This window comes from Podarcis muralis, chromosome 3, assembly GCF_964188315.1.
Source record: "Podarcis muralis chromosome 3, rPodMur119.hap1.1, whole genome shotgun sequence".
In the NCBI taxonomy this organism is placed as follows: Eukaryota; Metazoa; Chordata; class Lepidosauria; order Squamata; family Lacertidae; genus Podarcis; species Podarcis muralis.
The window spans coordinates 32819087-32838073 of record NC_135657.1 but is presented as its reverse complement, the minus strand read 5'-3'; the positions used below and the strand labels follow the sequence as shown (position 1 = coordinate 32838073).

The following is an 18987-nucleotide window of genomic DNA, read 5'->3' as shown; positions in this document are numbered from 1 at the left end:
AATACAAATTCCAATGAGAAATTCGGATGGGGTGAATTTCAGAAGCATCACTCGTTTCTTTCAATGCTTAGTTCTTCCCCCAAAGCTTAACATTCAGCCACGAATGGGCACTGAACAAATTGCCAGGAGTAAGAAGCTACACACTTCATTCTTATGCCCTGATCATGCAACTTTGTTGTTCTGGTGCTTAGAATGCCATACAATGAAGAGAATGAAAGAGTTTCTGTTGGTTTCAATAGTCCTGGATGGCACTTTGGCATTTTGCTGCGAAAGTCAAAGCAGCACACACCACGTGCGCACACACTCAGGTGAAAATGCACACTCTCTCTCTCTCTCTCTCTCTCTCTCTCTCTCTCTCTCTCTCTCTCTCACACACACACACACACACACACACACACTGCCCCTAAGTCAAGGTGCACAGTAGCCAAGACTTGCCAAATCATTTTGGTGCCTGAGGCAGAAACTCCTACAAGCACCTCTCTCCCTCTGCGAGAATAAAAATGCAACAATAATAAATAACTCAAAATGTACTGACTTTTCAGGATACCCGAAACCAGCTGCCTGAGGTGACCATCTGACTATGCCTAATGGTACGGCTGACCCTGGATGTACTTTAATAAAGAAATAATTCTTTGCATCTTTAGCTGCTGATATTACCTCTCAGCAATACACAGACATTGCAATAGCTATCCAGCTGTGTTAATTCTCAAGCTGCAGTTTTATAATTAAGTGATAATTGTGTTGTATGCATAGCATTAACCAAGCAGAACTCAAGAATTGTATTGATCCATGCAGTTTAAGCCTGCTCCACCCAAATTTCAACTGTATTGAGATTAGAATTAAACTTTGCAAAACCTGGGAAATTACTATACTATACTATACTATACTATACTATACTATACTATACTATACTATACTATACTACACTACACTACACTACACTACACTACACTATACTATACTTCTTAGCTCAGCTTCAGTCACACCAGCATGTAGATACTAAAGAACACTTTTCAGGAAATATTATTTTAGAAGCCCAGAGGAAAAGAAGATGGCTATATAAAATCGTAAAGCAACTAGTATACTGTTGCACGTATACTGCTCTTGTTTTTCAGTTTTCATTTGCAAATTCAACAAAGAGAAAAAAATGAAAAATAAAGGATTATGAATACTGTACAGGAGCATATTTTCCAGATTTTTAGCTCTGTGGTAGTGGGTGAGGGCAAAATCATAAAACACCACCCAACCACTGGTAATTTCTTTTAAGTCTTATTGATCTCAACCATTTCATGCTTAAATCATTTGTAGTGGAATCAATGAGACATAAAAGTGCTTAATTTTGATAGACTGCACCTAGGGTAATTCTAGGGAATTGTTCTTAGGTGTGAGGAAAGAAGAAAAAGGAAATAGCATACCCAAAACAAGAGCCAGTTGGGAAGGGCCATGGCTCAGTTGAACAGCGATTGATTTTGCATACAGAAGGTTACAAGTTCCCTGGCATCTCCAGGTAGATCTGAGAGAGAACCCTGTCTGAAATTTCTGAGAGCTTTGGCTATGGTAGGCAATACTAAGAGAGATAGTCGGGTGGTTTAATTCAGGATAAAGCAGCTTCTTATGTTCCTATGACCAGAACATAAACTGCAGAAGATGAACTGTGGAGGTGTTCACTAGGGCCAATGGGGGTCCCCCAAAATGGAAAGTGAATTTGGCAGCGGGGAGCTGACATTTTTGAAATGGTTTGGGCAGTAGAGGCACAATAATAGTACTTTGATGGCAGCCAGCAGAGGCAGCTTTTCTCCCCCTCCCTTGTTCATCTTAAAAAATAATAGCTTGGCCACTGCCTGTGGTGGTAGCAACAGCAGCAATGAAGTCCTTTTTGATGGCAAGCGAGCAGGTGGAGTACAACTCAGGTGAGATCCAGCAACCATCTTGCTCTGCTGCTACTGCCTACCTCACATGGATGCCGCCATTTTGGCCAAGGAAGGAAGCTGCAGCAGAGCAGAAGAGTCACTGAGGAGCTGCCTCAGTCTGTCCTGCCTGTTCCTCCGAGGTTTGTCTGAGTCACAATCTGGGCAATCAGCAAAGAAAGAGGGTGCACAGTTTGGATGCGCTTTAAGGCGAACGGGGAGGGGTTGGCGAGCAAAAGCAGCAGGGGCAGCAGCCCCTAATGAAATAAAACTTTTGAAACCATACCGATCGCTCCATGCTCCAATCCACTCCTTATGGCCATAAGGATTCCAAAGTCTAATTAAACGTTCCTTCATACCCATATAGGGAACCTATTAAGAAGAAAGAAAAGGTCAGAGTGGCAACTTGTATATTGGGGGTGTTTTGTGGGGGAAAGAGACGTGTAAAAGCTTCTTCTACTGTATTTTGGGAGGCTCACGTTAGTTCCTAACTTTGTCTGCATCTGAGGAACAAAGGATGTGAACGGCCACCCAGTGAAGTTGCTTAAATCCCATTGCCTTCAATAATAAGCCTTACTATGCACAAGATGGTAGGCAATGCAGCTTGTTTTTTTAATTATGTGGAAAATGCATTATTTTTGCAATACACAAAACAAAAACTGCCTAGTAAAACATGGGAGCAAAATAAAAATAAGTCCTGGAGCACTTATTAAGCACTAAATAAGTCCTGTACACTGTTGTAGCATGATTGAAGCTACCTTATTCACACTTATGGAAACAGTATGTGAAATGAAACACAACTATCCTTAGAAATCTGCACTTCTCTGAATTTTGTGATGCAGTACTTCAACTAAATGTTTGTATATTGGGAGAAATGTGCGTACAAAAATATGTATATTAAGAGAATTTATTGGTGAAAACAGCAAATAATAATAATAATAATAATAATAATAATAATAATAATAATAATAATAATAATTTATTATTTATACCCCACTCACCTGGCTGGGCTTCCTAATAATATGTGTATATTAGGTAAAATGCGACCAAAATAATGGTAAATTTTGTTTTGTTTGTTTGTTTGTTTGTTTTAAATTGCAAACTGATGCAGAAATCAGGAGAAATGACACTAAGATTAAAGATAAACTGAGATAAACTAAAATTGACAGATTCATTCATCTTTAACTGCAAGTTACCTGCTTGTTAACATGGAGCATAAAGCTATTAATGACTACTTGCCATGATGGCTATGTTCTGCCTCCAGAGGCAATAGGCCTCTGAATGCCAGTTACTAGAACTCAAATGTGTGGCAAGTGCTGTTGCACTCTGGTGCCGCTTGCAGTCTTCCCATGGCACCTGGCTGGCCACTGTGAGAACACACTGCTGGACCAGATGGCCATTGGCCTGAATCAGAACGGCTCTTCTTATGTTCTGATGATGCCCTGGATGGGAGCACTACTTTAACACACATGGAACATGAGTCAGCGTGTTTGGTCAGGTTCACAAAAGCATTTACAGTGGTACCTCTGGTTACGTCCGCTTCATGTTACGTTCTTTCAGGTTGTGTCCCGCGGTGACCTGGAAGTACCGGAAAGGGTTACTTCCGGGTTTCACCGGTCACGCATGCGCAGGCGTGCAAAATGACACCACACGCATGCGCAGAAGCAGGGAATCGCAACCTGTGCATGCGCAGATGCACCGCTGCGGGTTGCGCTTTTTTCATGTTGCGAACGGGCCTCTGGAACGGATCCCGTTTGCAACCAGAGGTACTACTGTATTGGCTTTGGGTATGAGCATTCAGCTTCCTAATCATGTTTTTTCAGGCCACAAATAAAGCCAATTATAACCTACAGACACGAGCAGGAAATTAAGATCTTCACATAGCCCACATAGGAGGAAGGAAGCAGCATCAATATGTAGAAACTATATTGTAGCTTCTTTTAAGACATGCTGCTTTCTGTGCTCCCAGTTGTAAATAAATTCGAAACACGAGAAGCTTCCATAAATCTTAGAAGGTTCTCACCTTGAAATGTAATCACTGAGTTCTGGGTTCTGTTCTCAGCTAGATATTAACAAGTATCTCTGCCTCTAACAGCCAACTAAATAATGTCTGTTCAGTCTTGATGTGCCTTTTCCTACTGAGACTTTACTCTTTTCCCATACATTTCATTTTCAAGTTGCCACAAAATCTTACAGCTGGTTTAAGTCACTGACCTCTCATCTATTTTCCCCCCATAAAATGATGCAGTGCCAATGTTGTCTTATAGGGGAGAAACAGGCTAAAATTTCAGACCATTCAATTATTGGGAGCAAGAATCATGAAATCAATTCTTCTTCTTTTTCCTTAGGGCCAAATCAGACATGCAGCCTGACTGCTCTCCCCACCCCGCTCCCTGGTTTTCTGATGATATTGCGTGGAGAATGTTCAGGATACAAAGACAGTCTGCAGCCATTTATGCAGTCCTGTTGGCTCTGGCTGCAGGTTTGAATGGGCTGCAGGATGTTTTCATGCATCGTCCAGTTCATGCAGTTCATGCAAAACTTGTGCAACCCCTGGACACAAAATAGATCACATGGGGGGGAAATGCAACCATTTGTGCAAGTCCTTAGGTAATTTTGCCTTGGATATTTTGCTGGCAAGACTCTAACCAACAGACTCTCAAATGCACAATTATCTAAGGAAGTTGAGGAAGGGGCAAGACAAGGAGACAGGGCCTCAAGGGCTAAGTGGGAAGCTTTCAAATGCTGCATTTAGCCTGGTGGCTGGAGATTTCCCATCCTTCGGTTAGAGTAAGCCAAGAGCATCGTGAGGTGTTTTTTTTTTTAATATCTCTGTTGAGATAAATCATGGGCATATTATTTGAACCAGTTTGGCTCCTAGTTTATAGTTAATGGTTAATGCATTATCACCAAAGTTTATAGTTTAACCAAAGTCATTATCATTTTAAGGGTTTTTACATTAAAAAGAGAATAGGCTAAATCATAACACTATGAACGCAATTATCTCTTTTATTTAACACTCTGCATGCCACTGGTGTGATTTGTGCTCCTTCCGAACAGTAGTCTATGTCTGGGGTCTCCAGTGTGGTGCATCATGGCTTCTTCATATCACCCCCCACAGTGCCTGCCAAAGCCCCCTCACCCTATCAATTCTTTTATAGAAAGGTTTTTGGCTTTTTTGAGGGTTGGGAGAGCTGTGTGTTAGTTGTACATTGCCTTCTTTTTCACTTGTGTTTTAGTAGAATTTCTGGGGTGGAGTGTCTTGCCTGTTTTGTTTGGGAGGGAATCTAAGCATTACCCAGTTTTCTCCTGTGAAATGGTGATTTTGTGGTGGCCCCAGGCCTGAAATAGTTGGAACCCCTGTTCTATGGAGCATTTACACCACCTGATTCCCAGTTCTTTCTCAAATGGGTGTGAGCATTATGGCACCTATTAACTACATATCATTCATAAGCAATTGTAGGCAGCGTATGTGTTTGTGTGGTGATGTGAGGAGTACTAAAGTTGCAAGGGAATGTCCTATGCCATCACTTGGTCCCCTTGGGCAGCTGACAGGGCCCAAGCAAAGCCCACAGCCACTGTGCCCTTTGGACAACCAGGTCCAAGAGCTTTCAGTTTAATGGTCTTGAAGTTTTCCCCTGTAGGGCATTAAAGGTAAAGGGACCCCTGACCGTTAGGTCCAGTCGCGGACAACTCTGGGGTTGTGGCACTCATCTCGCTTTATTGGCCGAGGGAGCCGGCATACAGCTTCCGGGTCATGTGGTCAGCATGACCAAGCCACTTCTGGTGAACCAGAGCAGCGCACGGAACTGTCGTTTACCTTCCCGTCGGAGTGGTTCCTATTTATCTACTTGTACTTTGAGGTGCTTTCGAACTGCTAGGTTGGCAGGAGCAGGGACCGAGCAATGGGAGCTCACCCCATCGCAGAGATTGACCCAGCCACCACTCCCTCCCCCCAGTTAAGCCCACAAGTGTAGGAAGGGGCCTGGCACAGATCATTTAGTCGAGGGCCCTGCAAAGAGAGGTATCTGTATAGTAATGCAGATGCTTAACAACGCACAAAGGTCTCTTGTTCAAAATAATGATCTCCAGTTTAGCTCTGCATAGGTATTCCATCACACAGCCCTTCTCTCTTTTGCAGAATGTTGTAGTTCCCGGAAGAACTACACACCATGTTAGTGAGCATTCTTACTGCCGCAGAAGGAAGGCAAGCCAGAGGATTAGTCAAGGTCATTGTCCGCTTTGGCCATTTCTTTTGTCCTTGTTGATATGAGCATCGTAAGTGATGATTCTGGGGGATGAGCACTGCACTCACCTTGAAGGCAGACCCACTTACTGCAGTAAATCCTTTGCTTTCTTTTGCCATTGCTGGATTATTACTTTCTGCCAAATTGATCTCCTTCCCCAGAAGATGATATTAAAATTTGGGGCAAGGGAAGGGTGTACGCTTGGGAAAGATAAACCTCACAGGTGAAGAAAATGACTTCTTCATCCAGCTGTGAACTCTTGACCCTGCACTTTAGCATATTCTGAGCAATGTCTCTTTCACAGGGCACTTTCCCACAGCAAGTGTTTTGTGGACTTGAGGTTGCTCATGCCTTTAAGTTTTGTACAAAATGCCACCTTACACTTTCCGTATTAAAACACTGCCCCGTTTTTCCTTCCTTATTTAACCTGGATTTTCTATTTCCTTTTTAAAAATTGTGTGTTTTTTAAACATATTGGATTATCTGCAGAAATGGTAAACTGTGTTTAATGCTATCGGGTAGTACTCTTGCATCAATACTTTATACCTCAGAATTAAATTAACTCCATGGATTCAGCCCACAGAAGTGTCCGTTCATTTAATTTGTTTCGGCCTCTTAAAACTTGCCCGAGGCCTTTTTCTGGTAAGTGGGTTATCTTCTGCCACATCACTGGCTGAACCAATGAGTGTTAATTATGGGCTCAGTGTTTCATCATTCTTGATAGTTCCCTTAAAAACGACTAACTGGCTGTGTCACCCTGCTAACTTTATCATTTCTTTACTTCTACATAAAGCCACCGGGTTTCAGACATTTCAGGAAGGCAGGAATGAAATTATGTGATCTCAGTGACGCATGGAGGTCTAGATTAGATCAACAGAATGTTACCTTCTGGTCCTAAAAGCAATGAATTATGAACATGGGGATGGAGAACAGCGGGCCAGCTGCCAATTAGGAGAGAGGGCTGTGGGAAGAAGACAATTAAGAAAGACAGAAATAAATGTTTCCTCTCTCACCTCTGCAGTCTCCACAACAGTGTAGGCATGACCTTGAACAATTCCATTCTTCTCGTTTACGTTATTTTTCTGAATGGAGAAAGGACAGCTATAACCTCTCTAAAAGCATTAGCAAACATATTTTCATTTGATCCAATGGATGTGGTTTGTTTGATGAGGGGAGAACCAGGGCCAGGGCCAGCCAAATACATTTTGCTACCTGATGGCAAAGGACACGATGGTGCCCCTCACCCATTCCCATGTACAAAACTTGACTGGGGTGACGGTTGACTTTTCTTTTCTTTCTTTCAACGCTATGTCCTCCTCTGCACTTGAGGGCATCAGGCTAGTTTAGTGGGGTACAAGGCAGGCTGTGTGGTACATATAGCTCTGTCCTCCAATCAAAGGAAGCATTCAGGGGGCGCTCAGGAGGAACAGTAATGTTCCAAACCACAGCCCTCCCAGCATCTGCCACCTGAAGCATTTGCCTCACTCTGCCAAATGGTAGGACTGCCCCTGACGGAATCTCCTTTAACGGAAGGAGCTCAGTCACAACTGTTTTAGAGATGCTGCTGCTACACAACAGCCTGCACAACTTGTGACTGACATATACTCAGCTAAATGCAGACCAATGGTCTTTTGTTGCCAGATGCTTGACAGCCTCCCAGCTTTGTTGTCAAAGGCAGCAAAAAACAAGAGGTTTACTGAGCTCTTGTTTTGCAGGGTCCAAGCATGGGCAGGGGTTAATGGGTGCACTTTACTGGGGTTACCTGAAAGAACGCCTGCTTCCCTACAGACCCCCTTGGGTGCTCAGATCGGCAGAAAGGGACCCTCTTGCTTGTTCAACCTCCCTCAGAAGCTGGTGGGCTGGGGTGGCCCAGGAAAGGGCATTCTCTGTGGCACTCCTAGGTTGTGGAACTCCTCTCCCAGAGTGGTACGCTGGGCACTTTCATTATATAGCTTTCGGCAAATGCTGAAGACACACCTCTTTTGACACTTGAGAGATGTTTATTTTTAGCACCTACCTTCTTTCTTCAATTTAAAGTTGTTCTAAGCTGTTTTTAGTATTGTGTTTTAATTGCTGTAACTTGCCCTGGGACCTTGGGTAATAAATTGTAATAATAATAAGAGCACCGTGTCTTGTAAGAACTGTTGCAGCCCATGACACGGAGCATTTAAACAGAGAAGGCCCGTGAGTCTGTGTCCCCGGCCCTCCTCCAGAACCATAGAAATGGGGGTGAAAATTGAGTGGCACACACTACCTGGCTGCCAGGTTTACTTAGCATGGCTGTATGGCACTTTGCTTGAGGGAAAGCATTACAAGTCTGGCCATAAACCAACAAAGCAAAGGGATGCAATTTTGAGGGGAACAGGTGAACGAGACCGATTCTCGCTGCATCTTCTTATATTCCAGTTCCTAGAGGGGGGTAAAAGAACTTCTAGCTTACCACTGGAGGAGTGACGCATCCCATAAGGCAACCTGACTTGGCAGCGGCCTTCACTACCTCAAACAGGTAAGAGGAAGGGCGAGGAAGGTTCAAAGATATCTGGACCCCGCCTGTGAAGTCCACTAAAGCCTCAGAAATGTAGCCCATGTGCAACTTCTGATAGGAACCGTGCAATCTGGAAGAAGAGAGAAGACTTTGAGGTTAGGCCAGTACCAGGTTTAAGAAGGTCCTGTGAAAGGTGTCCTCTAAGACCAACACGCCCCCCTTTTAAGCTTGCCAATGTTTTTTAACATTGGGTGCACAGTGAGGTGAGGAAATGGTCAAGACTGGTCAGAATGCTCATGTATTGGGGCTCAGAGGCATTCTGATGGGGAAAAGAAGGTGAGCGGTTGCATACCCTCCAACATTTCTCCGATGACAATAGGGACGTCCCATTCCATAATGATAATTTTACTATTTATACCCCACACATCACACTGGGTTGCCCCAGCCACTCTGGGCAGCTTCCAACATATATAATTACGTAATAAAACATTAAAAAAAAAGACCTTCCCTATACAGGATTGCCTTCAGACGGCTATGGGATCAGATAACTCCATACCCTCCAACATTTCCCCAATGAAAACAGGGACATCTTACCATACCCTCCAACTTTTCTCCAATGAAAATAGGGATGACCTAAGGAAAAGTGGGACATTCTGGGATCAAATCAGAAACTGGGACAGCTTCTCTAAATCAAGAACGTCCCTGGAAGATAAGGACACTTGGAGGATCTGATGTTGCAGTCTCAGGTTCACTGCACTAGTTTTGGGGGTGTTTTTTTTTTAGTTTTTAAATGAAAAGAAAATTGGCAGTACTACAAACCCCCCTGGGACCCATTCTTTTCAATCATGCTGGGTGCTGGTGCCAGGCCTGGACAGCTGGGAAGGAAAGAAGGTTATTTCATTTTATTTATTTGTAAGGTCATAAAAGAAAGATTAGGTTTGATGGATAGAGAAGATGAGGCAAGGAGAAGATACATTTTTTACAGGGACATTTCACAGCATGTGATTTAAAGGCACAAAGGCATGAGGGAAGGGAGTGTACGGCGATGGCTCCCCCCCAAAAAAACCATTTTTTGTAGCATGTGAATGAGTACATCAGCAAGGTTAGTGAGTGGGGCTGTTTGAAACTGACTGGAAAAAATATTTCCCATAAAGAAATGAGTTGTAATCTAAAAATTGCAAATGGGAAAAGGACAATTTCGACATTTTCAATTTTTTTATAGGAAAACAGGAATGACAGATAACTGTTTTGTGACGAAGATTTCTGGTTCAAAGCAATATTTATCCCTAAATTGCCAATTTAATGCAGGCGTATTAGAAAACCTGATTGGCAAAGGGAATATGAAGCTGCCAAAGGGAGCAGGTTGCCTGCAGCTGGTGGTAAGGAAGAAGGGGCAGAATGGGAGAGGGATTCCCTCACACAGCACCACATCCCACAGCTGCAGAAACATTACAGCTACCAGATCACCATGGCTGTGTCAGTTTCTTAGTACATAAAGCATTCTCTCTGTGTCAGTTTCTTAGTACATAAAGCATTGATCTGATGTGTAGAGATCTTTCCTATTGTACTAAATTCAAGAGGGTTCTGGAAGCTTCTGTGTGTGAAAGAAACAAGCAGACGGTTCATGATGTTTGGGTTATACCTTCAAAGAAGCTGAGTACAGCTGGCTTGAACTGGTTTTCTTATCTCTTCTGTCAAGGTCATGCTGACTATCAAAATAAGGCCAGAAAGAGCCTGGGTTTCACTTTCACTTTCTATCTCTCTTCCTTCTGGTGTGGTGTTCTGTACACAGTATGCTTAGTGTTAAGGTTTAGTTTTATTATAAGTTATTGTAAGTTTAAGTTAAGTCTGCTGCAACTGGATTTCTTATGGACAGTGCCAATCCTGAATGTAATGGATTTCTGACCATTATGCTCATTTGCCTTCAGTCGCAGTAAAGCTCTGCTGTATGAAATATAATCGCCTCTGTTCTGTTTTTTGGGAATCCTGCAACGTGTTTAAGTTTTTACTCTGCTAACTATACATCTGAGTTCTGCTCTGGATCAGCAGCTAAAAAAGCCAATGCAATTCTGGGCTGCATCAATAGGAGTATAGCATCTAGATCAAGGGAAGTAATAGTGCCACTGTATTCTGCTCTGGTCAGACCTCACCTGGAGTACTGTGTCCAGTTCTGGGCACCACAGTTCAAGAAGGACACTGACAAACTGGAACGTGTCCAGAGGAGGGCAACCAAAATGGTCAAAGGCCTGGAAACGATGCCTTATGAGGAACGGCTAAGGGAGCTGGGCATGTTTAGCCTGGAGAAGAGGAGGTTAAGGGGTGATATGATAGCCATGTTCAAATATATAAAAGGATGTCACATAGAGGAGGGAGAAAGGTTGTTTTCTGCTGCTCCAGAGAAGCGGACACGGAGCAATGGATCCAAACTACAAGAAAGAAGATTCCGCCTAAACATTAGGAAGAACTTCCTGACAGTAAGAGCTGTTCGACAGTGGAATTTGCTGCCAAGGAGTGTGGTGGAGTCTCCGACTTTGGAGGTCTTTAAGCAGAGGCTTGACAACCATATGTCAGGAGTGCTCTGATGGTGTTTCCTGCTTGGCAGGGGGTTGGACTCGATGGCCCTTGTGGTCTCTTCCAACTCTATGATTCTATGATTCTATGATTCAATATTGAGTAGAATCCCATGACAGACTGTATACCGGTGGCCATACCAGGACATGTATCACATTCTCAATGGGATCATGGGTATGTGAGTAATTAAGAATGGCTCAAACTATTCTGTACAGAGGCAATATTGGCCCTATGAACTGGCTCTCATGGAAATCTCGAATTTAGAGCCAGTGCTTGAATTTGACATTTGTTTTTGCATTATCAGAGTTCTAGTCTTGATTTCGGCCTGGCAAAAACACAGGGTGCAAAGCAGGACCATAGAATTGTAGAGTTGGAAGGGGAACCAAGGGTCATCTAGTCCAACCCCCTGAAGTGCAGTAAACCAATGAGGGGTGTGGCCTGGGGAAAGTCCTGAGGGCCAAACAGAGAGAGACCTGGAGGGCTGCATTTGGCCTCCAGGCGTGAGGTTCCCTATTCCTGTATTGGACTACGTGTAAGTCAGGATAGGACCTGACACATCAGTCTGTTACTGGTCCCTGTCAATTTCCTATTTGCTCATTTATAAATCCCTTCCATTCTCATTCCATATTAGTTTGTGATTATAGCATTTAAACATGCATGAAAATCCATATTTAAATGGTATTGAAACAGTTTAAGATGAAATCCATTAGAAATTGTACTGTTTCTTTTTTGAGCCAAGAACTGCAAGACTGAGTGGAATTCAAAGGGAAATTATATTCTAATCAGTGATTTTGTCTAGATTTGCAAATTTGGTTGGTTCTCTTATTAAAAATGCAAACTAAACAAAAGTATCCTTTCTTTGTGGATTAGGATACTAGTTGGCCTGATCTATACCGCCCAGACAAATGTACAAATCAGAACATAGATATCCTTCAGATCTCACACTTAATTGAATTTTGCGATGCTTTAGCATCAAAATGCATATTTTGAGCTAAAATATGCATAAGAGAATATACATTTACAGATGCATATTTTGTGAGAAAGTACGTTAAAACGTGCATTTAAATGAGAATTTTTAAAAAGCAGATAAATGTAGAAACTGGGACGGGACAGATTTATGAATGGACACATAGGAAAGTGACACAGATAATCTGTGATAACTATAAAAAAACCTGATCTCTTTATTTCTAACTGTTATAAAATAACAATTCTGAAAAATGGGTACCTGGTCCTATGGTTTTTTGTTTTTTTTAAAGGTACCCCTGCCCATACGGGCCAGTCTTGCCAGACTCTAGGGTTGTGCGCTCATCTCACTCTATAGGCCGGGAGCCAGCGCTGTCCGCAGACACTTCTGGGTCACGTGGCCAGCGTGACAAGCTGCATTTGGCGAGCCAGCGCAGCACACGGAACGCCGTTTACCTTCCCGCTGGTAAGCGGTCCCTATTTATCTACTTGCACCCGAAGGTGCTTTCGAACTGCTAGGTTGGCAGGCGCTGGGACCGAGCAACGGGAGCGCACCCCGCCGCGGGGATTCGAACCGCCAACCTTTCGATCGGCAAGTCCTAGGCGCTGAGGCTTTAACCCACAGCGCCACCCGCATCCCTGGTCCTATGGTTATATAAGAGTATTTCATGAAGCATGAAGATAAAGAAAGCATCATAAAAATGGTTCTAAGATACACTGTGTTTGGGGATACTTTCGTGTTTTGTTCTGCAGTTTAATCTTGAAGTCATCCCTAGGCAGGCTTTGTACTGTGCTGAAATTTTGCACACAAACTCCCCATTGCATGCCGCATTCTGAAGCAACCACCCTGGTGGCATATTTGCAATCTTCTAACTTTGAAAACAATTTGCCACTGTTGCAAGGAGATCTGATAGAGATGAGAAAGCATACAAGCAACATTTGGAATTAAGCACGGCAGATATATATGTACAACATGAACACTAATCACAGATCCCTTTTTCGCTGTTGTTGTTGTTCAGGTCATTGAGCGTTCATCAGATAGTAACAATTCTGGCTACCAGAAGGCATCTTTCAAGCCTTGTTGCCTTATCTTGGGCTTTTGATTGCGAACGCAAAAAAAAAAGAACAAAAGAAAAGAAAAGGAAAGGAAAAAGACAAATCAGAAGCGACTGTAGATATCAGGAGTACATGGCATTAAAACTCACAGTAAGCACACTATCTGAGTAACACAGAGATTCGGAAAATATAATCCATGGCTAATTGTATTTTAAAATAATGTTCTCAACCTAGACTGACAAGAAAGGAATTTACAGTATACACAGGGGAAAACCTTGTTGCTGAAAATCTCATAAACAGCATCTCTTGCCATCTTAATGAAATAGCGATCTGGAATGAAAACGCTGCTCAGCAAAGTGGTACCTGAGTCAACTCTTTCTAAAGAATGCTTCGGTCTCTCAAAATCAGCACTTTAAGATCAGCTCATTACCTGACCTTTTGTGCTGCTGCCACACTCCCTGCTTTGTTGTTTTGCAGGGATGGGCTAATTGGAGTTGTAGTCCAAAACCTCCAGAGAGCACCAGAGTTGGCAAAGATAGGAGATGGAGAAGGAATACAGGCATAGATTTCAAGAAAGGGATTAGGTGGTAATATAACCAGAAGCAAGGTTTTCCATCCCCATTCCAGTAACTAAGGCTATAGCCCTACGCTCACATAACCTGAGATTAAACCCCATTGAACTCAATATACATGTAAACCACTAGACTACACCAACAACATGTGGAGCTAACATTTGACTACAGCTTCTGCCACTGCAGATATACTTTGCGAGTGTTTGTTACTTATATGAACCACAGAACAGTTGTCTGTGATCCTCCTCAAGCATGGCACCTTGGCACAGGTTCCTTTTACCTAAAGCATCCATCGCTGGGAGGTCACAATCATTAAACAGAGCATGAAAGAGAGAAAGGTTCTATGCGTATTTACTTGGCATAGGCTTTTTCAAGCAGTGGCGGCCAGAATTCATTTCTGCTCCGGGGATGAACGGATAAGTATTCTCCGTTGAGAAAAGGCAGTCGGTCATCTATCACCACATCCAGCCAGTCTCCAAGGCACCAGAACTTGGGAAACAAAACAAAAACAAAAATAGAAGAAGGATAAGCTTCTTTTATGAAGATGAATTCCTTCTAGGCCAGCTGTGGGTCCCCCAGATGTTTCTGGACTATAACTCTCATCATCCCTGGCCATTAACTATGCTTGCTGAGGCTGATGGGAGTTGTAGTTCAGCAACATTTGGAGGGCCAATGGTTCCCCATACGTTTAATGTTTGATTTTGTTTGTTTGATTTGTATTTTTGTTGGAAACCTCCCAGAGTGGCTGGGGCAGCCCGTCAGGTGGGCAGGGTATAAGAAATTAATTTATTATTTAATTTTATTATCCTAGAAAAGAGAAAGTGCCGTACAGTTAAGCTACCCTTATAGCATGCATGGGGTGTCCACAGCTAGCACTTTCCCAGCACAGGAAAGCTTTCTAACTGAGAACTCTACATGCCAATCCAATAAGTACACAGTAAACTGTGTTCTACTAGACCATTGGTCCTTCCCACTCAATATTGTCTACCTCAGAGGTAGTCAACCTGGTATTCTCCTGATCCTGTGGACTAGCACCTCCATCATCCCTGGTGTTATGTATTGAGTGGTCTGTGTTTGCCTGAGCTTGAGTCTGGACTAAGGATTCTGAGCCCCTGTGTTCTGATTCGATACATGATATCCAATCACAGAACATTTCAGGATTTAGGCCTCTGCCATTGGCTCTTAAACTCTTGAGTCATGATTCACAGCTTGGAAGTTTAGACAGCCAATCACATTGGGAGTGGGAGTGGCCCAGGCCTTCCGAAATGTATATAAGCAGTTGTTTTGCCCCTGCTGTCCAGTTCTCTTAGTTCAGTAAAGGTTCTTGCTGTTATCACTGTGTCTTGCCTTGTGGGAACCCACCTACACTTCACCTACCATTGGCAATGGTGGCTCGGGAGTTGTAATCCATATTTGGAGGCCACATTGTTGGCTACTCCTGGTCTATGGATGGGAAACATTTGGTGCTTGAGATGTTATTGAGCACCCATCAAACACAGTCAGCATGGCCAACATCTGGAGAGTCACAGGTTCTCCATCTCTTGGCAATGACTTTTCACAGTCGCACTCTTCTTCAGACAGGGCTCTTTCTCAGCCCTGCCTGAAGATTGCAGGACTTGAACATGGGATATTTGCTATGCAAAGCATCCGTTCTGCCACTGAATTGCAACCTTCTTCCATGGGGCCCTTTATGCCCCATGTGCCATTTGCCTCAAATGGTGTGTTATAGCTGCCTCTTTGGATCCAGTTCAGCCTCCACACGAACCACAACCAGCTCAGAAAGTCTGTTTCTCAGCCTCCTATGGACAGAGAAGCAGTTGACAAATTGTGATGTTATTTTTTTTTCTTTTTCTTTCTTTCTTCAGTAACAGTTTACTGAGGTTTAAAAGTATACAGGTCTTACTGGATCCCCAGGAAGGTTCAAAAACTTCAGCTCCTAAGAGCATGTCTGGTTACAGAAGCAAAGAACAGGAAAACAGAAAGAAAAAAACTGACTGATAAACTGAGCTCAGAGGCAGGAGATATATTACCCACCGCTGAGTATATGACCTTGAGTCTCACATGACTGACCAGATAAGTGACCCATAAAACTCACAATCCTTAACATACCAATCCTTAAGAACCCCACTGTTTCTTCTCAAGCGTGTGTGTGTGTGTGTAGACTTTGCAGCTGGCTCTGGAGGAAGGGAGGGCAGGTACATTTAGCCAATGGGGTTAGACATCTCCCCCGACCAAAAGAATACCCCTGGGAATGATGCTATGTCATGACAGAGCCCTCAAAATCCCACCAATTTTGGCAGTGGTGGAAAGAAGAAAAGAAAAAAGAAGAGCAGTTCTCCGCACTGGTGGGGATGTGAACTGCCCTCACTGGTCATGAAATTGATTGTTTGATGAATGGGTGATAGTTACCTATTCCTGAGTAGATCTGCTTGGATCAAATGAGGGCAGGGTGGCTGTGCCATGCGTGTGTGTGCATGTGTCATAGCCACTTCAGTTGCTCACACACAGCCTTGGAGGGTTGCCCAAGTGTAAATTCAGCCCTTATGTCAAGAACTGTTCACCACCCCAGCTTAGTTTTAGCATGGTCCATTTATGGGCATCATCTGTTATAAAGGAGCCTTCACAGTTTTTAATTTTAAGAGCCTTCACAGTTTTTAATTTTAAGAGTTTTTAATTGTTCATTTCAGCCTGAAGTGTCTGGAACATCTTTTTCCAACCCTATTGGGTAAGCTCTAAGTAACAGAGTCCTCAGTCTGAAATATTTGCTATTTAGCACCTTTTTAATATTCCACATAGAGTTTATATTTCACTTGAATCCAATCACAAAGCTTGGCATTCTTAGATGACAAGAAGAGTTTTGTGAGTTTCTGCCACTAGGTAAATTTGGTGTTCACTTAATGTCCTTTAAGCATTAAAGGACATTAAGTGCCATACCATTTTCATTCTTTAAACTGGGTTTTTTCCCCACCTGTCAATAAGCTCTTCTAATTGCAATTAAAATTACTATTTTTGTGGAGCATTTCATTGATTTGTAAGAAGCAATGAAAATTAAAAGGAAAAATGAGCTGAAAGGGACTGTCCCTCTGCCAACTAGGTGGTAGGAGGCAAGGTATTTGAAATTGCCAGATCTCTTTACTCAAATAGATTCAAAATTATGACATCTGTTTGGAAGAATAAAACACTAATAGAAAGAAAACAAAATGGAAGTATCCCCTTTTTTACTGGTTCTGCAAAACCATGCTTCCTTAGAGACAGAAAGGAGTAAGGTTGCCCCATCTGCTCTGCTGCAAGACCTCTTCCATCAGGTTCCACTTTCCCTCAATTGTCTCATAACAGGAGTAATTCCTACAGGCTGTGGGAGAAAGGGGAAGCAGCCTCTCTTAGTCTAAGCCACCTCGTATGTCAGGCTTCGGGAAATCAGCTTCCTCCCCCATGTCATGTCAGTAAATAAGCAGATCAAATGAAAGTCTTACCAGTTAGTTTCTTTAATAAACACAGCGAGAGACAAAAGAAAGTGGCTCCCTAGGATGGCGGTGCTCCCAATTAAGGCCTACACAACCCTCCATCCCTATTAATCTATGTCACTCCTACGTCTTGTATCCTGAGCTTGTACCCTCTGCACTTTCTGTTCTAACACTTTCTGAGCTCTTTGGGGGTGGGGGGAGGGGAATGCTGTCCAGAGACTGTGAATCTGTTAACTCTTTCTCTTCCAGTGTTTCTTCTGCTAGCTGTTCCCCACTCAGTATTTCCTAACTTCTGCCTTCTGAACTATGCCCCTCTACAAACCACTGTTCTAAATCTATACTGTCCTCCTGCTCCTGGGATGATTCAGGGTCAGGGGGAGGGAGGGCTCCTACCATTCATCTTCAGTGCACTCCTCCTGAGAACAGTACCTGACATCATAGGGATGTTGTGCATCTGAACCCAAAGATCTAATTTACTTAGCTGTGATGTTCAAATAATACACAAGTTCTCAGAGAAGGCTGGAGACAAACTATTTTCACACAATAAGGTCAATTGTCACCCAGTTCTCTGTTGATCTTCCATTGCAATTAACTACTGATTACATATAATTTGCTTTCCGATTTCCTTTGCTTTTTTGAAATTATTGGGGGGGGGTGTTAAACAATATTCCTGTTCAGGTTTTTTTAATAAGAAAAAAGAGAACAAAAGCCCATCAAATACTGATATCTACTGTAAAATAAGATTGCCGTAGTAAGCTATCCTCTGTCTGTTGAACGGTTGGAAAGGAGTCTGCTGGCCACTTAAGCAGCTGGATAGTACAGGTGCTCTTCTAGCAAATTCATGTGAATGAATTTGCTGAAGTGTTTCAAGAAAGAAAGCAAAGATAGAGTTCGCTGGGGACAAACCAAAAGATCCATTTTTGCAATCATTAGCAGGTTAATGTAGTGTGTCATGCCTTTGCTAACAGCATGGGACAAAATCTCCATAGTTGCAGTATCAAGATATAAATTGATGTGTCTGGGATAAATTTGTCACAGTTGTGGCTATAACTTCCAAGGCTGGGCCCTAGGAAAGGAACAAGGATGAACAGAACATGGCCATGTTTCAACATGAAAGGGAAATGAGGAATACTGGGACAATCCTGTCAGATGCTTCATTCCTTCTTTGCTTAACAGCATGTTCCTAAGCAGATATCATCTGAATAAAATGCAGTTTTGTGAATATTTGCCACAATATCCAAGCCATCCTAAAATCATGGCTCTAGTACCGGGCTGTTTCCGAAGTACAAACAAAAACGGGATTGTAAGCTTGCCAGGGTAGATCATTGGAGTTGCTTTGGTTTTGAATCCACATCTGTGATTAATGTTGATGCTGAGTAATAATTTCCACTCCTTATACTCAGTGTTTTGTAGCATTATCTTCTTTTCCCTTTTCCTCTGCTCCCTTTTAAAATGTAATTTTGGAGAAAGTGGCCATAGCTCAGTGGTTGTACATGTAGGTAGTAAGGTAAAGGTAAAGGTACCCCTGCCCGTACGGGCCAGTCGTGTCCGACTCTAGGGTTGTGCGCCCATCTCACTTAAGAGGCCGGGGGCCAGCGCTGTCCGGAGACACTTCCGGGTCACGTGGCCAGCGTGATGAAGCTGCTCTGGCGAGCCAGCACCAGCGCAGCACACAGAAACGCCGTTTACCTTCCCGCTATAAAGGTAGTAGGTAGTACATGT

The 18987-nt window shown here is 43.0% G+C and overlaps 1 protein-coding gene across 2 annotated transcripts in view; it reads right to left on the bottom strand.

Moving 5' to 3' along the window:
* The window catches only part of CAPN13 (calpain 13), an 88735-nt gene that overhangs the window by 40413 nt on the left and 29335 nt on the right, over nt 1–18987 (bottom strand). For both annotated transcript variants that reach the window (XM_028724475.2, XM_028724477.2), the window contains 4 exons: nt 14157–14290; nt 8595–8769; nt 7168–7236; nt 2194–2279 (listed from right to left, as the gene is read on the bottom strand). In XM_028724475.2, coding sequence (XP_028580308.2) covers nt 2194–2279; nt 7168–7236; nt 8595–8769; nt 14157–14290 — 464 coding nt within the window. The remainder of the gene's footprint in view (nt 1–2193; nt 2280–7167; nt 7237–8594; nt 8770–14156; nt 14291–18987) is intronic.